At 43.9% G+C, this 25,409-nt stretch overlaps 1 protein-coding gene across 1 annotated transcript in view; it reads left to right on the top strand.

The window, feature by feature from the left end:
• The window catches only part of ABCC6 (ATP binding cassette subfamily C member 6), a 47,919-nt gene extending 24,178 nt beyond the window's left edge, over positions 1-23,741 (top strand). The window contains exons 16-31 of the mRNA XM_054043052.1: positions 1,476-1,602; positions 2,149-2,325; positions 2,763-2,930; positions 3,996-4,176; positions 4,616-4,679; positions 5,689-5,800; positions 6,997-7,204; positions 8,516-8,826; positions 10,367-10,566; positions 13,398-13,524; positions 18,726-18,827; positions 19,557-19,703; positions 21,394-21,552; positions 21,823-21,989; positions 22,625-22,819; positions 23,351-23,741. Coding sequence (XP_053899027.1) covers positions 1,476-1,602; positions 2,149-2,325; positions 2,763-2,930; positions 3,996-4,176; positions 4,616-4,679; positions 5,689-5,800; positions 6,997-7,204; positions 8,516-8,826; positions 10,367-10,566; positions 13,398-13,524; positions 18,726-18,827; positions 19,557-19,703; positions 21,394-21,552; positions 21,823-21,989; positions 22,625-22,819; positions 23,351-23,459 — 2,554 coding nt within the window. The 3' untranslated portion in view covers positions 23,460-23,741. The remainder of the gene's footprint in view (positions 1-1,475; positions 1,603-2,148; positions 2,326-2,762; positions 2,931-3,995; positions 4,177-4,615; positions 4,680-5,688; positions 5,801-6,996; positions 7,205-8,515; positions 8,827-10,366; positions 10,567-13,397; positions 13,525-18,725; positions 18,828-19,556; positions 19,704-21,393; positions 21,553-21,822; positions 21,990-22,624; positions 22,820-23,350) is intronic.
• The last annotated feature ends 1,668 nt before the right edge of the window (positions 23,742-25,409 follow it).

Below are 25,409 nucleotides of genomic sequence, written 5' to 3'. Positions count from 1 at the left end.
AAATATTTCCAGCGATTCAGTGATCACCACCAGTGCTGATCAACAGCCCTGCAGAGTGAATCCAACGAGGTCAGTACAGGATAGTTAGAGGGATTTCTGATCTAAATTTCCTACATTTTGTTTTTCTAAACATAGTTCAGCTTAAATTGCAAAATCAAACCATGCAGGACATTTACTGTACCTGTGTCCAGTCCAAATGTGGCACACTAATAGGATGTCCCAACTCTATAGTAGATTCTCAATTAGGCACATTGGTTTGTCAAACTGGCTGTTATCAGCTCAACCACCCACTTGTCCAAATATGAGCTTCGGGTGTCTTAATAAGACAACATGCTAAACAATGGTTTCAGAGTAACAGCCGTGTTAGTCTGTATCCGCAAAAAGAAGAACAGGAGTACTTGTGGCACCTTAGAGACTAACAAATTTATTAGAGCATAAGCTTTCGTGGACTACAGCCCACTTCTTCGGATGCATAAACAATCTGTTTATGCTAAACAATCTGTTCCACCTGGCATTTGACTGCGAAACTCGGAGTACATTTCCCAGACCTGAAGAAGAGCTTCATGTGGCTCAAAAGTTTTTCTCTCTCTCACCAACAGAAGTTGGTCCAATAAAAGATATTGCCTCACCCATCTTGTCTCTTTAGTAAGATAGCTTCCTTTGAAAACTGGAACAGCCATATGTCTTTCCTTTACAGTGCAAGCCATTTTATGCCATTCCATATGCGAGGTCCATTCTTGTGACCTCGCAATGCACAGCAGTTCCAGAAATGGATATTATAATAAAATGCAATAACAAAAAGTTAAGCGTATGCAGTGGAAGAGGGGGGGTGTAGGAAGCTGACAGTACCTGAGATGGGCTCAAGTCACAAATTTGGATCTGAATCCTGATTTTGAGCATGCCAAAGAGCAAGGCTATTAAGATCCAGTACTTGGGCTGAGCTGAAAAACCTGGGGCGCAGCTGGGGAGCCATTGAAAGACTTGCCAGAAACAGACAGGAGTGGAGGAGCTTCGTCGCTGCCCTAAACGCCAGAGGTGTAATGGGAACATGATGATGACGACGACAACGACAACAATGACGATGACTTTGGTTTACACAAATAGATGGGCCTGTTTCAACATTTAGATCTAGATTTCAAATAGCCTCAAACAGGGGTTAGATCTGGGATTTTGTTTAGAAGAGCCCATCTCTAGATGATAAAAAGCAACAGTGAGCAGAATGGGACAATGGCATCCTGGCCAGAGACAGCTTTGACGAGCTGAGTTTGGAGCTGTCAGGAAAGTTAGTGTGGCAGAAGGAGATAGTTTGTCCCATATAACGGGGCCTGACAACTGGCAGAAGGAAAGGGAAGCAACTTTTTTCTTCTCTCTTTAAGAGACAATAGCAAAAATGTTGCTAGTTTCCCTTGCAAATGCTGCATCTAAAAGGTACTGACGGCACTAATCTGGGGAGACGCGGGACTCTCTTTTTGCAGGATAAATCTAACCGTGCCCCAAGGCTGCCTACTTGTTGTGGTTGGCCAGGTGGGAGCTGGAAAGTCTTCCCTGCTGTCCGCGTTACTTGGTGAGCTGCAGAAGTTGGATGGCTACGTGGCTATTAAGGTAAAGCCCTCCCTGGGTGTTTGCTTTCAATTAGCACGTATGAGCTGACAAAGTTGCACATGGAGTCGCTGATATTTGGTGAAAACCCATCTTCTGCCAAACGTTGAGGGAGGAGGGGCAGCAAGGAGCCCTGGGCTGGCTGCAAGTTTGCCTCCCATCTTGCTCCAGTGACTTGGGCAATGACCTGGGACTGGGGGGGCTGGGTTCTATTCTCTGCTCCAGCACTGACTTTCTGTGACAGCTTGGGTGAGTCATTTCACCTTTCTGTGTCTCAGTGTTCCCATCTGTAAAATGGGGCTAATGACGCTTTCCTTACTTTATGAAGTGCTTTGAGACCTATGGGGAAATAGCACTCTATAAGAGCCACTTATTGTTAGTGCTTGGGCTCTCATATTTTTGCATTACACAATGGCAGTAAGGTAAATCTAGGGAGGTGATTATAAAACACCAGATTTCTGCTCTATAGAATACTTTTTTGGGGGGGCCTCTGAGAGGCTTATGAAAGAGACAAATGCATTAGTGATTTCACCCATTTCCATTTTATAGGGCACAGTAGCTTATGTCCCCCAGCAAGACTGGATACAAAATGCTTCCGTGGAAGAGAATATCATCTTTGGAGAAGAGATGGATGAAAGCTGGTATAACAGAGTGATTGATGCTTGTGCACTGCAGCCAGACCTGGAGAGCTTCCCTGCAGGAAGTAAAAGTGAAATAGGAGAGAAGGTATTGGACCAGTTACTATCCCCCGCCAAGCTTTCCATGCGTGCCCAGTGACTGTGGGTGCCCAGCTTGAAACACCTTAAAGGGAGAGGGCAGGTGCTCAGTGCTTGCTGAAAAATCAGGCTCTAATTTAAAGGTGTCAGACTGGCCACCTGAAAATTGAGGCACCTCAAACTAGGAGAAATGGTTGAAAATGTAGGCAAAAATCAATAACTCCAAGATGTTATAGGGTCCCCTCCTGCACGACTGCAGAAATTGATTGGCTGATTCCGCCTTTAGTAATGAAAGCACTTCTGGGATGAAGAAGGTATAAGGCTATGTGAAACTTTATACAGCAAATGTATCAAGTGCCATTAATCTCGTTAAGTCTCCGTGTAAAATAGTGAAAAGGGTCAAAACACATACCAGAGCATATGAAATACATCATTGTATTTCAACAGGGGATAAACATATCTGGAGGGCAGAAACAAAGAGTGAGTCTAGCTCGTGCGGTGTACAAGAAGGCAGCTGTTTACCTGCTGGATGACCCCCTTTCAGCCGTGGATGCCCAGGTTGGACAGCATATTTTTGAACATGTCATTGGACCCAATGGCTTACTGAAGGACAGGGTACGTAAACAAATTCATATCCCCCATCATAAATAATAAACGAAAAAAATGGTTTTGGTCATCCAGCCTCTTTCAATGCCTGCCTTTGGTAAGAATAATCACTACGTTGTATTGGTCTGCTTTATGCCCTTGTTGAATATCTGCAGCGACGGCACCTCGTGGCGTTAAAAACTTTGTCCTAATATCTATCCCAAGTGTTTCTCTTCACTTCCTTCTTCCTGAAGGATGCTCTTGGCAGTCCTTATTCTTGTCAGAAACAATCTGAGCATCACCTTTCAGTGCAGTAGAGTGGAGAATTGGTTGGCTGTATGGTAGTTTCGCAATCTATGCTGTGGCATGGGCTTTGTTTTGTTAGCATGTAAGTTCTAAGTGCCTGCGCTTTGTTAGTTGGCACTCTTTTTTAATTGGACAAGGATGGAGCAGAGCATTCTGACAAAACCAAGATTAAAGTCCAACATGAATGTGTAAGTAGAATGGATTCTGGAAGTGCTGATTATTAGTCCAGTTAGGGTAAGATGTATGGGTAAGAGTTCAGTAAAAGGCTACATTAAAACAGGCAATCAGTGCTTACAGACGTCAAATTTGTATTCACAATTAGATTGTGAGATTGAAATTATGAAAGACACACAGAGAACTGACTTTAGGCTTAATCAGCACTTGCAAAGAGTTTGATTGTATATTAGAAATAGAGACATGCTCAAGTCTTATTTTGAAAAAGCTTTACTGACTTTCTTCCCACATACAATTGTGTGGAAATATCCTTAGAATTTCAAATCAAAGGGCAACTTCGCACCAAGTGTAACTTCACTGAAGTTAATGTTGCAGAAGGGATGAATTTGGCTCTAAGACATTCAAGTTAGTGACAATAAATCTGACATAGAATCCGAAGAATGCCATCCAAGTTGAGAGGTTCGGCGTTGGTGCTAACATGAATGGTGAAATGGACTAGATCAATCGCACTGCCAGAGGTGCTCACCTGTGCAGTCCCTTCAGTAGACAAAAGAGGCTGCGCAGGGCAGCAGAAGGCTGGAGCAATTATAACTGGTATTTATTTATTTAAAGTAGACTCGTGTTCTGGTGACTCATGCAATCAACATTTTGCCCCAAGTGGACAATATTGTTCTGATGGTGGATGGAGAGATTTCCGAAACTGGCTCCTACCAAGAACTTTTACAGAGAAACGGGGCTTTTGCAGACTTTCTCCATTCATATAACAATGCAGAAGAGAAAGAGGGTGATTTACAAGGTACACCAACTGAATAACTCTCTTTTTGGTTTCATGATTCATGTGTTTTCTGATTAATGAATGTTGTCTCAGTGGGGATCCACTGCTGTTCACACAGGGGAAGAGCAAATGAAAGAACAGATCAGGAAGAGACAATCAATAATCATTAGCTTTTTTCTATTCATGAAGTCTCAGGCATTTTCCCATGAGATCCCATACTGTGATGCATCCCACTAAATGGGGCTATGTATGCACAATGCATGAAAGGTACCATCTTATGAGGCAAAGATAATGCTATTAACACACATTATTCAATGCCTGTGCCATCACTGCAGCTTTGCTGAGGTGACTCACAAACACTTACCTTTATCGGAAGTTCTTTCCAATGATCCCTCGTTCTCTCCGAGGCTGAACAGAACAAAGGAGGATGTCAGGTATAACAAGAATATTTATTCCACAGCTGCAGGAAGCACCAAGGACATCATCGCTTCCAGAAATGCCGTGTCCCCAGGAAAGCTCTGCAGGTGAGTGTAGACCTGCCTTAGACACCAAAGCACAAGCGCCTGCTCCAAAGCCCATTCGAGTCAATGGAAAGATTCCTACTGAGTTCAGTGGGGTTTGGACCGGGCTGTAAATGAACAGGATGTGCACATGGATGGATTGCATGGCTGTGAACAGGCACCACCACCAAAGAGTGCTTTTAATAATATTTTCTCTATACTTCCCAAGGAGCTGTAAGTTTCCTCCCCAGAGTTCAGATGCTAGGCACTTCCATACCATGAGGTTGATAGAGATACTCCTCTGGTATTAAAACCACAGATCAACCAGTAGCAGTTAAAGGGAGGTAAGCAATCCTGTCAGGCCAGGGAGAAAATGGGTAAGAGATGGCAAAGTAAACAAGGAGTAGACATTTTGGACTGAAGCCATAATGGGTTGTCAATCACAGTAACTGACAGACAGCTCCCATAGGAGGCAGGTTCAGACCCATTAACAAGTGAACTGTTATTAGTAAAGTTTGCTTAAATATTTGATTCATCAAGGTTATTAGCCCTCACTTGTGTGGTGCATCACATAGTTAACTGAATCATTGCTTTTGGATGGTGCTGGATTGACAGCATTAAAGGCTGAAGTCTTGTGGATTAGCCTCAGAACAGTAAAAGCACTAGCAAGCTTCTCTGTCTGCCAATGTGCCACCTCCCTGCGTGAGAGGGTATTTCAGTCTCTGTACCCATTTAATCCGTGGCCTCTCTGCTGAGACTCCATAATAGTTACCAGTTTGGGGAATGTGAACATCTGCCACTGGGAAACAGACCGAGACCAAACATTTCATCCAGTCTGCAGTTGGATGCGAAAAAGTTTTGTTCATCACCAATCTGTTCCGGATTCACATTGCTGGAGGTGTGCCCTGAATGCGGGGAATGCTCGGAGTAATTCCGGGAACCACAGAAACCACAGCCCTCTTAGTAATGCTTAAAAACGTCATGGTCTTGGATAAAAAATAATGGTGTTTGTTTTGCTTTTATAAATCGACAGATCTTCTATTAAGAGAGATGGAGCCAAAGCCATAAATCAAGACTGCACAGCTGCTAGAGTTCCAAAAGATGCAGGAAGATTAACAGAAGGGGAGAAAGTTCAAACCAGCAGGGTAACTGCAGCAATTCCTTGTTAGAGTAATGAAATCTAAAATAAACCTGTTATTGCAACAGGAACTTACACTAAAATCCTTAGCTGGTGTAAATCAGCATAACACCGTGCAAGTCAGAGCGACACCAATTTGCACCAGTGGAAGGTCTGGTCCTATTCAACCTTATTTTGTGTAGCATCTGTACCAACCGTGTTCCCCAAAATGCTTTATAGAGCTAAAGTGTAGCTAGAAAATTAGAATAAAACAGCAACAGAGGGAGAGAAAATTGTAGAGATGAGGAGGAAAGTCTTTCCATTATGATGGGTGGAGAGATACAAGACTGTTTCAAGTGGCTTGTGCTGCAGAAGGAAAGTCTTTTGAGTCAACCGGGGGGAAGTGGTGTGAAGGGACAAGTGAGACAAGTGACAGGAGACACATAAGGTCAGATAAGGTTCATGGAGGACAGCTTAACCATGTCCTGAAATGTATGGTTAGAAGTGCTGTTGTTACTCTTCCATGGCTGCAGGTGAAGGCAGAGATGGGTTTTGTGGAGGTCAAGAGCAGGGGATGTGCGTTAACCCAGGTGAGAGGATGAGGATTTCAGCAGAAGTGGAGTCCAGAGCGCAGTATACCCAGGCCATGTGGGGGTGATGATGAGGAGACTTAGGAGATGTGGGAGGGAAAAATAGTCAGGATCAAAACTGTAAATCCTGTTACAGAGAACAGAGGCAAATGGGAGGTTTAAGTCCCAAAGAGATATGGGGGTGGGGTGCTTAAGGAGAGTTGTGTCCAAGGGAAGCACATTCAAAAGATGTTGCTTTCACCTTAACGGCCAGATGGCGATCCCTGCACTCCTGCTGGTGATCAGTTACTCACACGAGTAGTTAATGCGTCTTGTCAAGTAACCACTTACCAATGGGAATAAAGTGGATCATAATATCACTCAAAGGGATAGTAAAATTCATTACTGCAAATAATGACACTTTCAACCCAATAAGCATTTGTACATTGTTTGCACTGGTTAAAGCCTTGAGGTTGGTCAACATGGCTTCAAATTATTCATCCTGCACTGATAGGACAAAGAGATGAATGAGGCTGTCATGGCATGCGATGCGTAACAGAGAACATACACCATAGAGCATTCCTTCACTTAGGAACAGACAGCTTAACAAGCCTGACCCTTCTTTCCCTCCTTCTTTTTGATTGCTTCACTCCAGGTCAGTATTTCCATTTATCTGGACTACCTGAGGACCACAGGGCCTGTGATCTGTTTGTACATTGTGTTCTTGTTTGTGTGTCAGCAAGCTGCCTCGTTTTGTCGCGGTTACTGGCTCAGCATGTGGGCAGATGACCCTGTTCATAACAGAACGCAGCAGCACACAGAGCTGCGAGTTGGAGTCTTCGGTGTTCTTGGAGTCCTTCAAGGTTTGCTTGACCCGGTCACCTAATTCTTCTGCATTTCATTTGCCTCCCTCTTTCCCATTCCCAGGAAATTTTCCCATCATACAAACTTTGGCATGTCCTAGGGGTGCTAGTCTGCTGGGCTCTTGGCAACAAACTAAAAGGCTTGGCATAGGACCTAAAAAAACAAGTTCTGACGCACATTTGCACAGGGTGCACTGATTTTTTTGGTGGGTTTTTTTGGTTACAGTATCTGAACAATATTCCAGTGTCACTGCATAAAACTCTGGCTTGCTTGTGTGTGCATTGAATTCTTCTCTCTAGTGTGCATTGCAACTGAGCATGATGGGTGGTTCCCCCACCTTTAGCCATCTTGCCTCTCTTTGTCAGAACTGTATGATCTGGTACCCATGAAAAATTCACATGTTGAGGGAGATTATGATGTCAGTTTCACTTTTCCCATCTCTCCCAATTTTATTTACTACTCCCTCTTTATCCCCCTCCCCTCTCTTCCTCATACCCCCTTCCCATCCTCTCTTCACCAAATCCTAATTTAGCCAAATTAAAATCTCACTTCTCAATGAGGGCCAGATTTAATCTTTTTACCACCCTAGGCCTTTTGGATCTAAAAAGCTGTTAGAAAAAGGCTGCCAAAATGTGTATTATTTGAAATGCGTACATTGTTTAACTCTTCTCCTAATCAAAAATAGCTAAAATGAAACTTTCAACAACAAAAAGTAAGTTTAGGGCAGAAACAAAATCTGAAAAGCGTAAGCCCAAATGGTGAAAGTTTTGAGCCAGTTAAAACAGGGGATTAGAATAGAAGCTCTTAGGCAACCTTAACTATAGAACAGTCCCGGCTGTAATAGTGAATCTAATAGTACATGGGAGTCTACCCGACTCAAGAGAGTTAATTTAATTCAGAGTAATCCCAGTTATTTGCACCATTCACTGAACAGAGGGCTTCTGTCTTCAGGGCTGTTTGGTAGGAGACAGAACTAACTGTTCAATCAAATTAACACGTGCTGATGCCCATTCTATGGCTATTCTGCAGATCCAATAGCCATACAATGGGCTCTGGGGTGACTGTTAGACTGTAAACCGCTTGGTGCAGGGATTGTCTTCTGCGTTTGCACAGTGATGATCACAATGAACTCCTGGTTCATGACTCGGGCTCCAAGGCACCAACTCAATATAAATAAAAAAATAGCAATAATAATAGACCAGCACCTTTCACCAGCACCAAAGTCACATTCAAGAAAAACTCCCCTTAACATGCTTTCAGCTGAGAAATCTGAGTCTAGGTTGTGTGACTTCCCTTCCCTTCCATTGCAGCCATTGGCAAATTCGGATCAACTGCAGCCGTCCTGCTAGGAGGAGTGATTGCATCACACAAGCTCTTTCAGCAGTTACTGGAGAACGTTGCCAGATCCCCGATGATGTTCTTTGAGCAGACGCCCATCGGAAACTTGCTGAACCGATTCTCCAAAGAAACAGATGCCATTGATTCTGTTATCCCCGATAAACTGAAGTCCCTGCTGGGATTCTTGTTCAGTTTACTGGAGATCTACATAGTTGTTATAGTGGCCACGCCAATAGCGGTGGTGGCGATAATGCCACTGACAGCGCTGTATGCCGTGTTCCAGGTAGGATTTTGAGATACGTGGCTGATCTAAGAACTCGCCACACCCTTTCCTACAGGAACCTGCTCCGATTGTTTAGAGTAACCTGAACCAGACCTTTTTGAGGGGCTGAGATTTTCAGTCAGTGTTTTTTCACCTCTGATTTCATGCCGGAATCAAAACCACCGTGTCTAATTTTAAGAAGAGTCTTCCCACAGAATCCAGGCTCTCAGTAGTTGCCTCCGAAGCCTTATTAGAAGGCCTGAGATATCATGATGGTTTTAGGTGGAACTTCTGTGGAGATTCCTGATTGACATCAGTGTAAAGGAGATCAGACTAAGGCCCGAAGTGTTTTTCCTCTTCTCCAGTCTTCCTGTGCCACCCTTAACATAAAACGTGTGCCAGAGAGGCAGATGCTTTTCAATGCACCCATTTATTCTCCCAGTCTGGTTCTCTGAAATGTCAAATAACTTTGCCAGGGAGGACTGGGGGCAGAGGAGGGGGTAGCCGGGGGAATATCAAAAGTCTTGAGTACAGTACTTTTACTTGTTACAGAAAATTAAGATCAGTCTGCTTTGCTACTTTAGTGAATAAGTCAGGTAAACAACAAGGGATTCTTCATGAAATCCCATCTGAGCACGGAAGGATGGGATTGAAGCAGTCAGTACAACTCTGCAATTCCATTCACGCCATGGAATTCTGTGATCGGTGTACCCGTCACCCAGGACATAATGAAATGGGGCAGGAAATCATCTGGCCCATCACAGCACTATGAAAAAAGAACAGGAGTACTTGTGGCACCTTAGAGACTAACAAATTTATTTGAGCATAAGCTTTCGTGGGCTACATCCCACTTCTTCGGATGCACAGAAGCACTATGCACCACTTCAACAGACTCTCTTCTTTCTGGAGAACTCTGCTTGTCCTGGCACACTCAGTCTGCAGCAAGACACCCTGCTCTCGGGCCTAGCTTGTTGTATTGGGTGAATACGTTGCTAAACTGTAGGTTGCTAATCTACTGTCTTGAACTAGAGGCAAAGTTTAAGAGATCAGGAGAGATTTTAAAATGGAGGAAGTATAGAAATGATGGGTGAGATCCTGACCCCTGCTCCCGCTTAAAACAGCCAGAACCAGGGCTTTTAGGACCCAGAGATTCCCCCGATGCAGGTATGTGGAGCACAGCCCTATAGCTGCTCTCCAAGGACTCTTTCACAAATTCTGGCATGCCAGGGATGGGATTGCAACATGTAGCACTGTGGAGATTCCAGGTAATGCTGCAGCCCATAGGGCAACCTGGAGAGGCTGCCAAAATTTAGATAATGCCCCCAAGGACTCAAAGGCCTCCTTATACCTCACCCAGGCTACAAGTTCTATGCCACAGTATCTCACCCAATAAACACATTCTGCCTGCACATTTGGTTTTATAACATGAGGTTAATGTGCACTGCTGTATTTTTTTGCATCATTTCTAATTTTCTGAACATGATCAGTTCCCCTGATGAATTAGCCTAGTGGGGGGAACATAGTGGTAATCACATACCCTTTCCATTTCCCTCTGTCTCAGAACTTCTACGTTGCCACCTCCTGCCAGCTGAGACGCCTGGAAGCTGCGAGTCGCTCGCCCATCTATTCCCACATTTCAGAGACTTTCCAAGGGAGCAGCGTGATTCGTGCTTACAAGGAGCAACCGAGATTTATTTTACAGAATGATTCCAGAGTGGATGAGAACCAGAGAACATGCTTCCCTGGGGTCGTCGCTGACAGGTATGGAGCTGCAAATATAGGGGATACAATCATGTTATTCTCAAGCTATAGATTAGTGCAACCCTTCTGCCAGGTGGAGTCGGCAGCAACAAGAGCTAGGTTCAGTATCTAAGGGTTTCTCTTAACAAAGACAATAGAACCAGCTTGAGTCCCCATTCAGTAATCTGGGAAAGCTAAACACCTCCCCCACTTGGTGCCTCTAAGTGGCAGTACTTCCCTTCTCGCCAGCATTGAGTCCGTGTACAACCAAATACAACTTTGATTAAAAGGGAAAAGAGGGTCCAACATTAATTTGGGAAAACACCACAATCGAAATACAAAAGCATGTGACCATATGCAAACACTCACCCCACAGAGGGGTTGGGCAGCATCCTTTGCCTCAGTTTCTCCCCTTGTGGTGTGAAAGTCTGTGACCCGAGTCCCAGGGGAGACAACTGAGGTCACTCAATTAGGATGAACAGCAAAAGAATGGGGCAGACAATCCCCAAAGCTGGTGGATATTCCAATGCTTTGATTCACCAACCCAGCACAAAACAACTTCTATAATACCTCACTGGTTACCCAGAAGCCAACACCACAGTTCCCTTAAAGCCGTAGGCCTCCATCCAGACACCCAAATCAAATATGAGGATTACTGAAAATCTTATTCATCATATAAAAAAATTCTATCAATCCCAAAGGATCGGACACAGTACCACCCAGGTTAATGAATATTCCGGATCTTACCCAAATACACACTTACAGCCAATTCTTATTAACTAAACCAAAATTTATTAAAAGAAAAGAGAGAGTAGTGGTTAAAAGATCAGTATACATACAGTCATGAGTACAGTTCTTGAGATTAAATTCATAGCAGAGATGGTGAACTTTGTAGTTGCAAAGAGTTCTTTCAGAAATAGTCCATAGGTTATAGTCCAATGTTCATATTCAGGATGATTCCAGATTAGGACTGGAGATCTCAATCTTGGGTTTAAACTTCCCCTGCATGAAGCATCAAGCAGATCTGAGATCCAAAGGATTGGGACCCAAAACATCTTTATACAGTTTCCAGCCTTCTTTGACAGGTCGGAGTCCTTCGGTGAACAAAAGGCACTCATGGAGATTTTGAAGTAGACCTGATTTCTTAAACATTGCCGCTAATTAGCTACACAGCTTAACATAAGGCAATTGCCCATTTTTCCACCATTCGCGGATTATTTGCTATACATTTCAAAGAGATGAATGCAGTGATGTTACTATGTTTACAGTTCATTTAAATGTTAATATGTCCTTTTGATCTCTGAATCAATAGCTATAGTGACAGACAGGAACATCCTACAAGAAAAAAGTACACACATACATTTAGTATCATCTCCAATTCTCTAACAATACAAGTTTGCATTTCAAAGTTCTAGCCAATCTAACATGCAGTGGCCCTAATTACCTTTCACATACTTTAACACGTCTCTAATGGTTGCCTTTGGGCCATTTATCCTGCAAGCTGCTTAATCCTTTCTGGCCACGTGTCACACTTGGTATAAGATCTGTTGCAATTATATAACAGTAGTAGCAACCATGATTTTGCATGGTCATATTTTAATCAGATGTCACAAAGTCCAACAAACAAATGTCTCTTAACACACCACTCCCTTTCCCTCCCCAGCGCCCCACTCACAGTTGGTGGTCTTTGCTTAGCGAACACCCAGGGTTCAGAGGTGCATTCATGAGGGGGTTGGGTCCACGCTCTACTGCTGCTAATCGCCTCCCACTGCTACCGCTGTCTCTCTGCCACCACTCCCACTGTCCCACCACTCCCACTGTCTGGCGTCTCGGCGCTGCTGAGCTTCTGCAATGTCACATTCTGAGGTTCTACCACTTCACCCAGCTCTCAGTGATTTCAGCAGGTAGCAGGGAACATCACTGCCAAGGCAGTTTCTGTGTTGCCTTTACCTGTTCCCACACAAGGTCCAGGGCTTAGCCTTAGACTTGCTCAGCAGTGAGGACAAGCTTTAGGAATCACCACCTGGAAACAAGGACTCTTAATTGAGTCTAAGCAGCTCTGTCATTAAAAGCTGGAGAAGGGAAGGTCAAAAAGTGTCTAGGACTCTTTAGGGAGTGTCCACGCTACCAGTTAGTAACACTTGTCTTCATCCACTCATCGCTGGAATTTGGTATTCTACCCCCTGCTTAGCAAGAGAGGTTCAGTTTAGGGTGACCCCCTCAATCAGGGCATGCTAAGCACAGTTCTGCTGCCCTTTACTCATACAATAAGGATAACATTATTTCATTATCCCTGCATTTGAATACTACAGTGATTTGTAACCCAAACCAGCCAAAATTGATCATTTTGGCAAAGCAGCTCCATGTCTATGCAAACATGCTCTGCTCCTGAAGTCTTCCCTCCCCTCCCCCATCCCCCACGGCAGTGCATCACTAGATGTCAGGGGAGGGAGGGAGGGGGAGAAGAGGGGAACTCCTTCAGACCCAGCTTACATCAGAACTAACTCCAAGGGAAGAGCCATTCATTGCTGGTGCCAGGCTCAGAGCAACAATTCCAGGCTCTGAACGAAAGCTGCTCACCCGGTGGAAATGATGGACTCAGGCTACAGCGGAAGAGCTGTGGCGCAGCGCATGGGCCATTTACAGACCAGCACTGCTGTCAATTCCAGAGGCTTGCTAGCGGTTATGTAAAAAGCCAACCCTATGATCATAATGACCTTATTTAACATCCTTTACCGAGAAGGCTTCAAATACATTTTACAAAAATAGTTGCAGGCAGTATATGAAATTGAGAGGACACAAGAACATAAAGAGAATGGAGGTGGGCTAAATCCTCTCTTCTCTACTTGCAGGTGGCTTGCTACAAACCTAGAGTTTCTAGGTAATGGTATCGTGTTGTTTGCAGCCCTGTTCGCTGTGCTTAGCAAAACACATCTTAGTCCAGGGATTGTTGGCTTTTCCATTTCGTGTGCTCTTCAGGTAACTCAAAGCAGCAGTGCATGATTTTACCATCTCATCAGAGGGGATGTCAGGTTACAGATCATTTTTTAAAATCCTTACCTGTATCACAAATAACTCTATGGGTCCAATCCTGCAGCCCTTACTCGTTTGATTAGCACATAGATTGCAAGCATCAGGCTCTAGAGAATTAAAAGTGGAAGAATTTTAAAGACTCTAATTTCCTTTCCACTAGTTGTGCTGTTTATGTTGGACATTTCTCAGCTTGGACAATGAGAATAGATTAGCTAGCCTCTTATTTTTAAAATTTCCTAGGCAATATCAAACTCTCAGGGTATGTCTACACTACGAAATTAGGTCGATTTTATAGAAGTCAATTTTTAGAAATCTATTTCATACAGTCGATTGCGTATGTCCACACTAAGCGCATTAAGTCGGCGGAGTGCGTCCTCACTACCACTGCTAGCATCGACTTACAGAGCAGTGCACTGTGGGTAGCTATCCCACAGTTCCCACAGTCTCCGCCACCCATTGGAATTCTGGGTTAAGCTCCCAATGCCTGATGGGGCAAAAACACTGTCGCGGGTGGTTTTGGGTACATGTCGTCAGTCTCCCCTCCCTCCGCGAAAGCAACGGCAGACAATTGTTTTGCGACTTTTTTCCGTGCAGACGCCATACCACGGCAAGTGTGCAGCCCGCTCAGCTCACCGACACCGCCGCTGTTGTGTCCTGGGTGCTGCTGGCAGCAGATGGTGCAGTAGGTCTGCAAACCATCGTCATACACCGCTTCCGCTGCAACTCTGCTCTGCTGCTATTGCCTCGATAGCGATTTTTTTCCATGTTTTCTGTCATGGGCTCCCAGGTACATGTGTTCTTCCTTGGGAAATGTGCGCGGTGCTAACCGTCGTCCTCCACCGCTTCCACTGCAACTCTGCTCTCCTGCAGATGTCATATCATGGCAAGCATGGAGCCCACTCAGCTCACCACTGCTGCAGTGAGCATTGTAAACACCTCGTGCATTATCCTGCAGTATGTGCAGAACCTGCAAAAGCAGGCGAGGAGGACACGACAGCATGATCACGATAGTGATAAGGACATGGACACAGACTTCTCTCAAAGCACGGGCCCTGGCAATTTGGACATCATGGTGGTAATGGGGCAGGTTCACGATGTGGAATGCAGATTCTGGGCCTAGGAAACAAGCACAGACTGGTGGGACCACATAGTGTTGCAGGTCTGGGATGATGCCCAGTGGCTGAGAAACTTTTGCATGCATAAGGACACTTTCATGGAACTTTGTGACTTGCTTTCCCCTGCCCTGAAGCACAAGAATACCAAGATGAGACCAGCCCTCATAGTTGAGAAGCGAGTGGCAATAGCCATCTGGAAGCTTGCAACACCAGACAGCTACCGGTCAGTCGGGAATCAATTTGGAGTGGGTAAATCTACTGTGGGGGCTGCTGTGATCCAAGTAGCCAATGCAATCACTGAGCTGCTTCTATCAAGGATAGTGACTCCGAGAAATGTGCAGGTCATACTGGATGGCTTTGCTGCAATGGGGTTCCCTAACTGTGGTGGGGCAATAGACAGAACGCATATCCCTATCTTGGGACTGGACCACCTTGGCAGCCAGTACGTAAACTGCAAAGGGTACTTTTCAATGGTGCTGCAAGCACTGGTGGATCACAAGGGACATTTCACTGACATCAACGTGGGATGGCTGGGAAAGGTGCATGACACTCGCATCTTCAGGAATTCTGGTCTGTTTGAACAGCTGCAGGAAGGAACTTACTTCCCAGACCAGAAAATTACTGTTGGGGATGTTGAAATGCCTATAGTTATCCTTGGAGTCCCAGCCTATCATTTAATGCCATGGCTCATGAAACCGTACACAGGCACGCTGGACAGTAGTAAGGAGCACTTCAACTATAGGCTGAGCAAGTGCAGAATGGGGTAGAATGGGCATTTGGACGTTTAAGAGTTCGCTGGTGCAGTTTACTGACTAGGTTAGACCTCAGCAAAACCAGTATTCCCATTGTTATTGCTGCTTGCTGTGTGCTCCACAGTATCTGTGAGAGTAAGGGGGAGACCTTTATGGCGGGGTGAGAGATTGAGGCAAATCGCCTGGCGGCCGATGATGCACAACCAGACATCAGGGCAATTAGAAGAGCACAGCTGGGCGCCCTGCGCATCAGAGAAGCTTTGAAAACTAGTTTCATGACTGGCCAGGCAGTCTCTTTGTTTCTCCTTGATGAAAACCTGCCCCCTTGGTTGACTCTACTTACCTGTAAGCCAACCAATCTTCCCCCTTCGATCACCGCTTTCAGAGGCAATAAAGTCATTATTGTTTCAAAATCATGCATTCTTTATTAATTCATCACACAAATAGGGGGAAAACTCGCAAGGTAGCCCGGGAGGGGTGGATGAGGAGGGAAGCACTGAGTGGGGTGGTGGATGAGGGGAGAAGGGAAGGACAAAGCCACACTACAGTTCAAAACTTATTGAATGCCAGCCTTCTGTTGCTTGGGCAATCCTCTGGGGTGGAGTGGCTGGGTGCCCAGAGTCTCCTCCCACCCCACCCACGTTCTTGGGCATCTGGGTGAGGAGGATATGGAACTTGGGGAGGAGGGCAGGGGGTTGTATAGTGGATGCAGCGGCAGTCTGTGCTCTTGTTGGCTTTTCTGCAGCTCCACCAGACGCCTGAGCATGTCTGTTTGCTCCCCGATTAGCCTCAGCATTGCATCCTGCCTCCTCTCAGCGTGCTCCTCCCTCCTCTCATCGCGTTCATTTAATGCTTTCCTGGACTCTGCCATTGTTTGCCTCCACGCATTCTGCTGAGCTCTTTCAGTGCGGGAGGACTGCATGAGCTCTGAGAACATCTCATCGCGAGTGCGTTTTTTTCACCTTCTAATCTGCGCTAGCCTCTGGGACGGAGATGATAGGGGGAGAGTAGAAACATTTGCAGCTGCGGGAGAAAAAAAGGGAGAGTAGTATTTAAAAAGATACATTTTAGAGAACAAAGGGAAGACTATTTCACACTGAATCAAGTGATTCACATTACAAAGCACATGTGCTTTTGCTACCAGATCGCATTTTTCCTCTTATATTGAGTGCCTGCTGGTTTGGTGTGGGACATCACACGCTCGGCTGGGCAACAGAATTCGGCTTGCAGGCAGCCATGGTAAGGCAAAGGGTTTCGGCATCTTCAACCTTCATAACATGTGGGAACAGTTTCAAACAGCAGCGCCCTCCTTTCCCATACCAAGAAAAGCCCGTTGGGTTGGCCATTTAAAAGGAGGGGCTGCGGTTTTAGGGTGAATGTGCAGCACAATCCAACCCCACCCCAATTCTCTGGGATGATCGCTTCACACCCCCACACCTCCACCGCGTGGCTAGTATCAGGGAAGATCCCGGTCAGCCATGAACAGGCTTCCCCCCGCTGCGTGGCTAACAGCGGGGATGATTTATTTTCAGCCACAGGCAAACAGCCAAAGCCCGGGTCCATTCGCTACAAGGTTTTGTTCTGCAATGAATCCAGACTACTTGCTACTGGCTTGGCGTGTAAATTAATCATTAAACACACTTGCTTTTAAACCCTGTATTATATTTAAAAAGGTACACTCACCAGAGGTTCCTTCTCCGGCTTCCCTTGGGAGAGTTGGGAGGGTATTGGCTCCAGGGTGATGAACAGGTCCTGGCTGCCAGGGAGAAGGGATTCTCCGCTTGCCTGCTGTGCGCTATCCTCAACCTCCTCTTCATCTTCAGACTCCTCATCCCTGTTGCGTGAGACTGCCCCCTTGCAGGTGTCCATGGACAGTGGTGGAGTACTGGTAGGGGCCACCCCCCAGAATTGCATGCAGCTCATCATAGAACCGGCATGTATGGGGCTCTGACCCAGAGCAACCGTTTGCATCCTTTGTTTTTTGGTAGGCTTGCCTCAGCTCCTTAACTTTCACACGGCACTGCTGTGTGTCCCTGTTGTAGCCTCTGTCCATCATGCCCTTGGAGATTTTGGCAAATATATTGGCATTTCGTCTTTTGGAACGGCGTTCTGCCTGCACGGATTCTTCTCCCCATACAGCGATCAAATCCATTATCTCCCGTTCGGTCCATGCTGGAGCTCTTTTGTGATTCTGGGATTCCATGGTCACCTGTGCTGATGAGTTCTGCATGGTCACCTGGGCTGATCAGCTCACCACCCTGGCCAAACAGGAAATGAAATTCAAAAGTTCCCGGGGCTTTTCCTGTCTACCTGGCCAGTGCATCTGAGATGAGTGCTGTCCAGAGCGGTCACAATGGAGCACTCTGGGATAGCTCCCAGAGGCCAATACCGTCGAATTGCGTCCACACTAACCCAAATTCGACCCAGCAAGATCAATTTTAGCGCTAAAGCCCTCGCCAGGGAGGAGTACAGAAATCGATTTTAAGAGTCCTTTAAGTCGACAAAACAGGCTTGGTCGTGTGGACGGGTGCAGGGTTAAATCGACCTACGCTGTTAAATTCGACCTAAACTCGTAGTGTAGACCAGGGCTCAAGTACCAGCACAATTGTGCAACATTTGAGTTGCAAATACTGGAAGGGAATTTTTTATTATTTTAAACAAGATGCTTCCATTGACTTTTGAAAGAAGCTTGGAAATATTTTTATTCCTTTCCAGACATTAAACTAGTTTTATAGACTCCCTTATTTTTTTAAACCTCAGTAACCCTGTCACTGTTATTTATAGACTATAGGACCTTACAGAGAACAAGTCTCAAATACATGCAACATCCCTCTTGTTCCTTTGAATTTGAGCTTAAATGGTCACTGTAGTTTAACAGCCAAATGGTTTTCTTCAGTGTTTATTTTCTATGTTCATGTGACTAGTCGCAGATTATCTTGAACGGTTTTCATGTCACTTTTAAGAGCTGGAAGTTTAACATAAGACAGGCAGTAACATCTAATTCTTGGTAAATTGGCACTGAGGTAGCCTCAGGGTGAGCTGGCAAGGCTCCTCCAATGTGGCCTGGGCAAAATTTTCCAGAAAGGTCTGGTGTCAGCAGGATTTATTTTATTTTATTTTGTCTTGCAAAACAATTTACAGACAGACAATCTCTTAATAGCTTATCCAGGGAGGCCCCTTGTGCAAACACTGGGCCTGATCCTACAAAGTGCCAAGTACTTTGTAAGAACAAGGTCAAAGTTGGTATTTCATTTCTAGCCAGTCCTCTCTCCTTTTGTAGATAACAGGCATTTTGAACTGGATGGTGCGCTCCTGGACAGAAATAGAAAACAACATTGTTTCCGTGGAGAGAGTGAGAGAGTATTCAAAAACTCCAAAAGAGGTAACTAGCCAACCATTGTTCTTACCCTTTGAACTGAAATTTGTCAGAAACCAGATCAGCAATTTTTCTATTCTAAGGATCAACACTTCCCCATTTTAATTCCCAGAGACCCGGTTAGGTTACTTTAAAATAACTAGGTGTTCTTTATAACCTCTGCTCAGTTTATGTCCTTAAACCAGTGAAGCTGTAGTTGTTATTTTAAAAAAGTATAATTTATTAACAGTTACCACACCCATGGAATGCACGGTGGCGTTTTCTCCATGCTTAGAATAGAGACTAATTGTGGCATCTCAGATCTGATGTTATAAGTGTTGACAGTTGCTGGCCTTTAATGACAGAATCTCAACAATCATTTTTATTTCTTTTATGCTATATAAACATTAAAAATGAACAGGTACGATCTCTTCAACATAGATTGAACTGAGTGTGGCAGAGCCAACAGTTAGAACAGTCAGTGTGGTTTCCCGATAATGTAATTAATCTGACGTGCATACAAATGCTTATCCCCAAACTTCAGTTAATAAAGTAATCTGGATCTTTGTATAAAGAAATTAATTTCAACTTCAACAATTCCTTTATGAAGAATAAATGCTGCCTCTAAAGAAGCTTTTAAAGAGAGAGATCCAGAAAGAATTTTTGCTCTGAGAAGTTTTCCATTTTGATTATAGCCATATTACTTGAAGACTTAAACCAGCTTAAGAAGGTGCTGTTTGTTTCTCTTTTACACAGGCTCCCTGGACTCTGGGCAGTAATTCTGCAAGTCAGGCTTGGCCAACTGAAGGAGCAATTGAATTTAGAAACTATAGTGTGCAGTACAGGCCAAATTTAGAGTTCGCACTAAAGAACATCAATATAAAAATAAACGGGCAAGAGAAGGTAAGCAAGGCCATTTATTTCTTTGGAGCTGCAAGCGTGAACAGTGCTTTCGAATAGGCAGCTGCTGCTAAACTGAAAACAATCCCTGTGTCAAAGAGTTTAAGGCTTGAAGACAAAAGCTACACTGAGGTAAATACACAGTACGTTTGGCCTTCATAGTCTCCTAGCGCACTGAGGAACCCCTTCTTAATATATGGCTTTGTTTTCAGTTTTGATACTGTGTGTTAGGAATTCTACCGAGTCAGATCCTATTGTTTTATAGGAAGTTGACAGAGCAGCTCTAAAGGAATTTGATGTTTATTTTAATTTAATGTAACATCTAAGCTCCTTTATATTTGGCAGCTATTCTGGTTTTTCTCCATCTAAGGCAGGGGTCTCAAAGTCCCGGCCGCAGGCCATCTGTGGCCCGAGAACCTCCCCACTGCGGCCTGCGGAGGAGAGACTCATGCAGCCATGCTGTTGGCAATGTTCGCTGCAGGTGCCACCCCTCCCACCCCCACAGCTCCCATTGGCTGGGGAAGAGGAACAGCAATACCATCACTAGTCGCCAGGCAGTCAGCATTATTAGTTGCCAGGCAGAGTCAGCCATGGAGGCAGGGTCACTTTTTTCCACAATGAATAAAAACAAGTCAAAATACCGAACACAGCTCTCTGATGCACACCTTGCTGCAATCCTGAAGGTTTCAACTGCTCAGTCACTGAGGCCAAACATCAACAAACTGACAGAACTGAAGCGTTGCCAGGTGTCTGGCAAACACTAAAAACTCTCTGGCAAGCGAAGAATTGTATAAAGTTGTATGACAGTTTTATTATTGCTAAGAAATTCAAAATAAAAAATACAATATAAACATTTTCTTTTCTGAATACCATCTTCAGTGACATTATTGGCCCGCTGGGAGGATTTGAGGACTGGCACTGGCCCGCAGGTAAATTGAGTTGGAGACCCCTAATCTAAGGCTTTTAATGATTTCCCTCTGTAATTAAACAATTTAAAGTTCGCTATGGGTTGTTACCCAACTCTAAGAATGTTAGGTGAATATTTTGACAACGTGAGGCCAAAGGTTCTTGGAGAAATGGTCCGATCCTTTCAAGTCATGTGCGTCCTGGTCCTAATGACTATGTATCAAATTTATGCTGGAATCCACATGGCTGATCATGTGTACCACCAACCTGTAACCAAACGTGATGCCAATTCATGCCAGTCCTCAGCTATTCCAGGAGGCTGCAGTGAAAAGGAATTAAATCCTTGGCCTGTGACAGGAAAGACTGGCAGATATTGCACCCAGGATCTGCATAGGACAGGCTGTTTGTCACTCACAGATCCATCCACTTGTCTTCTCCACCATTAAAGCAGAGGAATAGTGCCTTTACTTTGTAAACTGGTGAAAGATATTGGATGGCTTTCAAAAAGAGGCCAAGGGGAACAGCAGATGAAGGCAGAACAGCTTGTAGTTGAAAATGCAAAGGAAAGTTATAAGTCCATGTGTCAGCACCACCCCTGTATGCAGAGCAGGAACTGCAGGAATAGGTGCTTAATGGGGTGTTTTTCTCTGACAGATATGGTCAAAGGCTGGACAGATTTAACCAGTGGTTTGTTACCTGTCAATTCCATGGTCCTAAAATGTAACTATGACTATGAGTCAAATAGTGTAAAACATACATCCTAAACCTTCATTGTATTTTTTTTAAGATTGGCATAGCTGGAAGAACCGGAGCTGGGAAATCAACTCTTGCCATGGGGCTTTTGAGATTAATGGAAGCTGCAGAAGGCGAGATCTTAATTGATGGAGTGAATATTGCCCAAAGAGGCCTCCAGGACCTTAGAGCCAAAATAACTGTTATCCCCCAGGTATGAAGTTAATTTCTAAAGGCATTTATCAATTCTGCAGGGTATTTCCATTAATGTCCATGACACTCAGGAAGGCTTAAGTGGGTCACAGAGAGAGGTAAATTCATTGCTTTTAAAATGGAAAAGTAACCACTTTACCACACTGTCTGACTTCCACATAACACTGGCTGTAGCATTTCACCCTGGGATTCCTGCAGTGGAAGGAAGTTAAGGAGCTATGTTGTTTTGTAACAATCATTTCAGGAATCTTTTGTGCTGTTCTATACTCAGGATCCAGTTTTATTTGCTGGTTCTCTACGAATGAACCTCGATCCTTTAAACCAGGACTCGGATGAAGCCATCTGGACAGTTTTGGAACTGATTCAGCTCAAGAACTTTGTATTGGAGCTGCCTGATCAATTGAACCATGAGTGCTCGGAGCGAGGGGAAAACCTGAGGTACCATAAATGCAGAAAGAGAAAGGCAGAGCACGTTGTATCTGAGGGTCAGAGGGTGCACAATTAGTAAACGTTCCTAAATGCGGTTAATAAATTTAAACAGAAAAATCTAATTTAGTAAAGCACAAAAAGCAATAGTCAGCACAGAGCAAGCTTGTGGTAGCAGTATAACCCTTAGCACTGTGGAATTGCTTAAATCAAACTTTCTTGGGGGTAGGGGCAGTCTGTTCTGTGTTTGTACAGCACCTAACACCGTGGGCTCCTGGATGCTACTGCAATACAAATAATCCCCTCGTTTGTTTGGCTCGCTTCATGCTGCTATCTGCAGTGCTACCAGGTAGCTGAATTAAGAACAGATCTGTTCTCTCAGATGGTGCTGGTAGTATGGTGTCTACACACATTGCACATCTGGCCCCTCGGTCTTGTCCCCAGAACCAGACCAGGTGCACTCCTAACATTCCCAGACCCCTGCCTCGCTTGGGAAAGGCCATCAGCTGCTGTGCTGCTTTCAGACTCATCATTGCTTTGAGCAGGGGGTTGCACTAGACACCAACCCTAATCTTCTATGATTCTTTGATTAAACTCAAGGAAAAGCAACAGCCTGTTTGTTCACCATCTGCCCTTCTTGCTTTCAGTGTTGGTCAGAAGCAGCTAGTTTGTCTGGCCAGGGCACTCCTGCGGAAAGCCCAAATCCTGGTGCTAGATGAGGCCACCGCAGCGGTGGATCTGGAAACTGATCTTCAGATTCAATCAACCATAAGGACTCAGTTCAAAGAGTGGACCGTGTTAACAATAGCTCACCGTATAAACACCATCCTAGATTACGACAGGTAACCTTTCATCGGTGTATTTGTTCACATTCATTTTCACAAGGACAGCAGAAGACAGAGGCAGGCTTTATAAAACTGGACAGACCCCATAGCATTTTAGAGAGTGACATCTCCTTGGAACCATTTAGGTCTCATTTCTGTCTATTTCTTGTTTACCCCACTCAAGATTCTGCCTTAGGATGGGCCTTCTCACCATTAACCATGGGTTAATCAGAGGGAAAGTGAGATCTGTGTCCATTTCATGCTCTATATAGCCCTTTTTGTCCACTCACAGATGAATCGTTACTGCTGAATGTCTACTCACTTGAGCTCCTCTCCCGTGCTCGGATACAACTCGGTGGTTTGGAGTTAATCCAATGAATTAAAGATCACATTTACTGCATTCCTAGTCTCTCCAAGGGAGTATCTCATAAGTAGTAGCTCTCTTCAGAGGGGTGGAACTGAGGCATGCTCTAATAATAGCTTAGGTATTGTTTGAGTTCAGTGCAACTGTTTATCTTGGTGCTTACATTTCTTTTTTAATATTCACAGGATTTTAGTCTTGGAAAACGGTCAGGTTGCTGAATTTGATTCTCCAGGGAAATTAATAGCTCAGAAGGGACTATTCTACAGACTGGTTGAAGAATCAGGCCTTGTCTGATTGTCACCCAAGGAACACACCATACTACCAGCACCGTCTGAGAGAACAGATCTGTTCTTAATTCAGCTACATCGGTTTGGCTAGAAAATGCCTGATACTTAACCAAATCTGATTTGAAACTGAACCCCAAACTACACTGGATATGTGAAGGGAAACTGCCTTGGTGTATTTGGAAAATGATCCATGTATATCACATGCTATAGCTGAGATGATGGCTACGGAGAACGAGTCTTGTTTTCACGTTCAGTCATTGGAGTATATTAAATTATGGTTGCAACTGAATGTTAGTTACTGAGTTTGTGGTCACTCTCTTGACGGAGTCATGACCACTGTATAAAGTTTTATGCAGCTCCAAATTAATTGGCTTCATTTTCAAAATGAAATACCAAAAACTCAGTTAAGTCCAATTAATCAGATGAGCCCATTAGAAATCTGGAGTAAGCATAAAAAATATGTACTCACATCTTACGCATTTATGGCAAAGTAACTGAACTTTCCAATCAGCTCTGTTTAGAATATAAATAATGGTAAAATACACATTGCAACATTTATGGGCGTGCTGTGGATATTTCTAGGAATGCCAAAGAAATCATACTAGATAGGTAATGTTCTAATAGACAATGAATAGCATTTTAATTGGTAACAAATGAATACACAAGTGTTTTCAATCCCATGCACATTTTAATGAATATGTTATGAACATTTTTAAAATGTCCATAAGGTAGTTACCCGTGGATTCAGCTGCTCACCTAGCACTCTCCCATATGAAATAAAAACTAATCTTTCACAATTGTAATTTTTAATCTGTGCAGATTTGTAGCCCAGTGAATCACAGAGGCGACCAGGCTTTTGAAAATAGAACAGATATTCTAACTGGTTTGGCCAATGCAGCAGGACAAAATACCACTAGTCTAAGTTGTAAGGAAAGGTTGAAAAAGAGAGGACTTTGGGAAGGGATTGATCATTGAACACCATTTTTTAGATAAATACAAGTGCCTGATTTTATGACCCCACTGATAATGTGAACCAAAAAACCCCACTACCTAAGCATAAACAAGGAACTCAAATCTGTTGCACACAAAAGTTAAACGAAGTGTATAAAGCAGTTTATGTACTACTGAGATTTGATTATGGCTTGAAGGTTGGGTGAAAAAGCAGGAAGGAAAGGTTGCTGAAGAAAGATGTCTCCGGCAAATACCTAAGAGAGATCTAGAGATTGAAAATTGAGTTATTCTGTTTTGTTTTCCAGCTTCAGAACAGATTTCTGTGCTGAGCACTAACTAGAATAGCTTCAGTGACCCAGGAATTACCAAAAGCATTTCATAAATGGAATGTGTCTTTAAAAGAAATAAAAAGGTTAAGTAAAATGTATTCCTGTGCTGAATCCCAGAACAGCCTAATTAACAGGAGCACAAAAATCTGGATTCCATGTATTGCTTATTTTTGCTTAACATTTAATAAAGATAATGACATTTTAGACTAATTATCTTCCTTACAAGCTAATAAAGCTCTTTCAGATCCTTGCAGTGTTACTATCACTATACTTTGTGAGCACAACCTTATTTCAGCTTAAACAATTGTCCTGAATATTTATTGCTCTGGACATGTGGCTGAATTGTTACATTTCCTCTGATTACAGAGTAGCTGTTCAGAGTCATTTTCTTTAATCCCAGTGAAGAGAATAAGATGATATATTATTCTCACTTCTAGCAAGAATGAAATAAGTCTAGTCTCTTTAATCAAAAACACAGCAACAAGGAGTATTTTGAAACAGGAAATTCGAGGAAGTATATTCATGAATATGTAGTTTCTAGTAAAAAGATAGGATTATACTTGTTACAAGACTAAGGAAATTAACTTTGGTGGCTTTGCCAAACTGTTTTATTTGTAAGACTGATACTGTGCAAAGTTACTGACCTTGCATTTCAACTGAAATTTGGTACCTTTTCC

This window comes from Malaclemys terrapin, chromosome 10 (assembly GCF_027887155.1).
Source record: "Malaclemys terrapin pileata isolate rMalTer1 chromosome 10, rMalTer1.hap1, whole genome shotgun sequence".
Taxonomy (NCBI): domain Eukaryota; kingdom Metazoa; phylum Chordata; order Testudines; family Emydidae; genus Malaclemys; species Malaclemys terrapin.
Note: the sequence above shows the minus strand (reverse complement) of the source record. Positions and strands in the feature narration are given on the sequence as shown.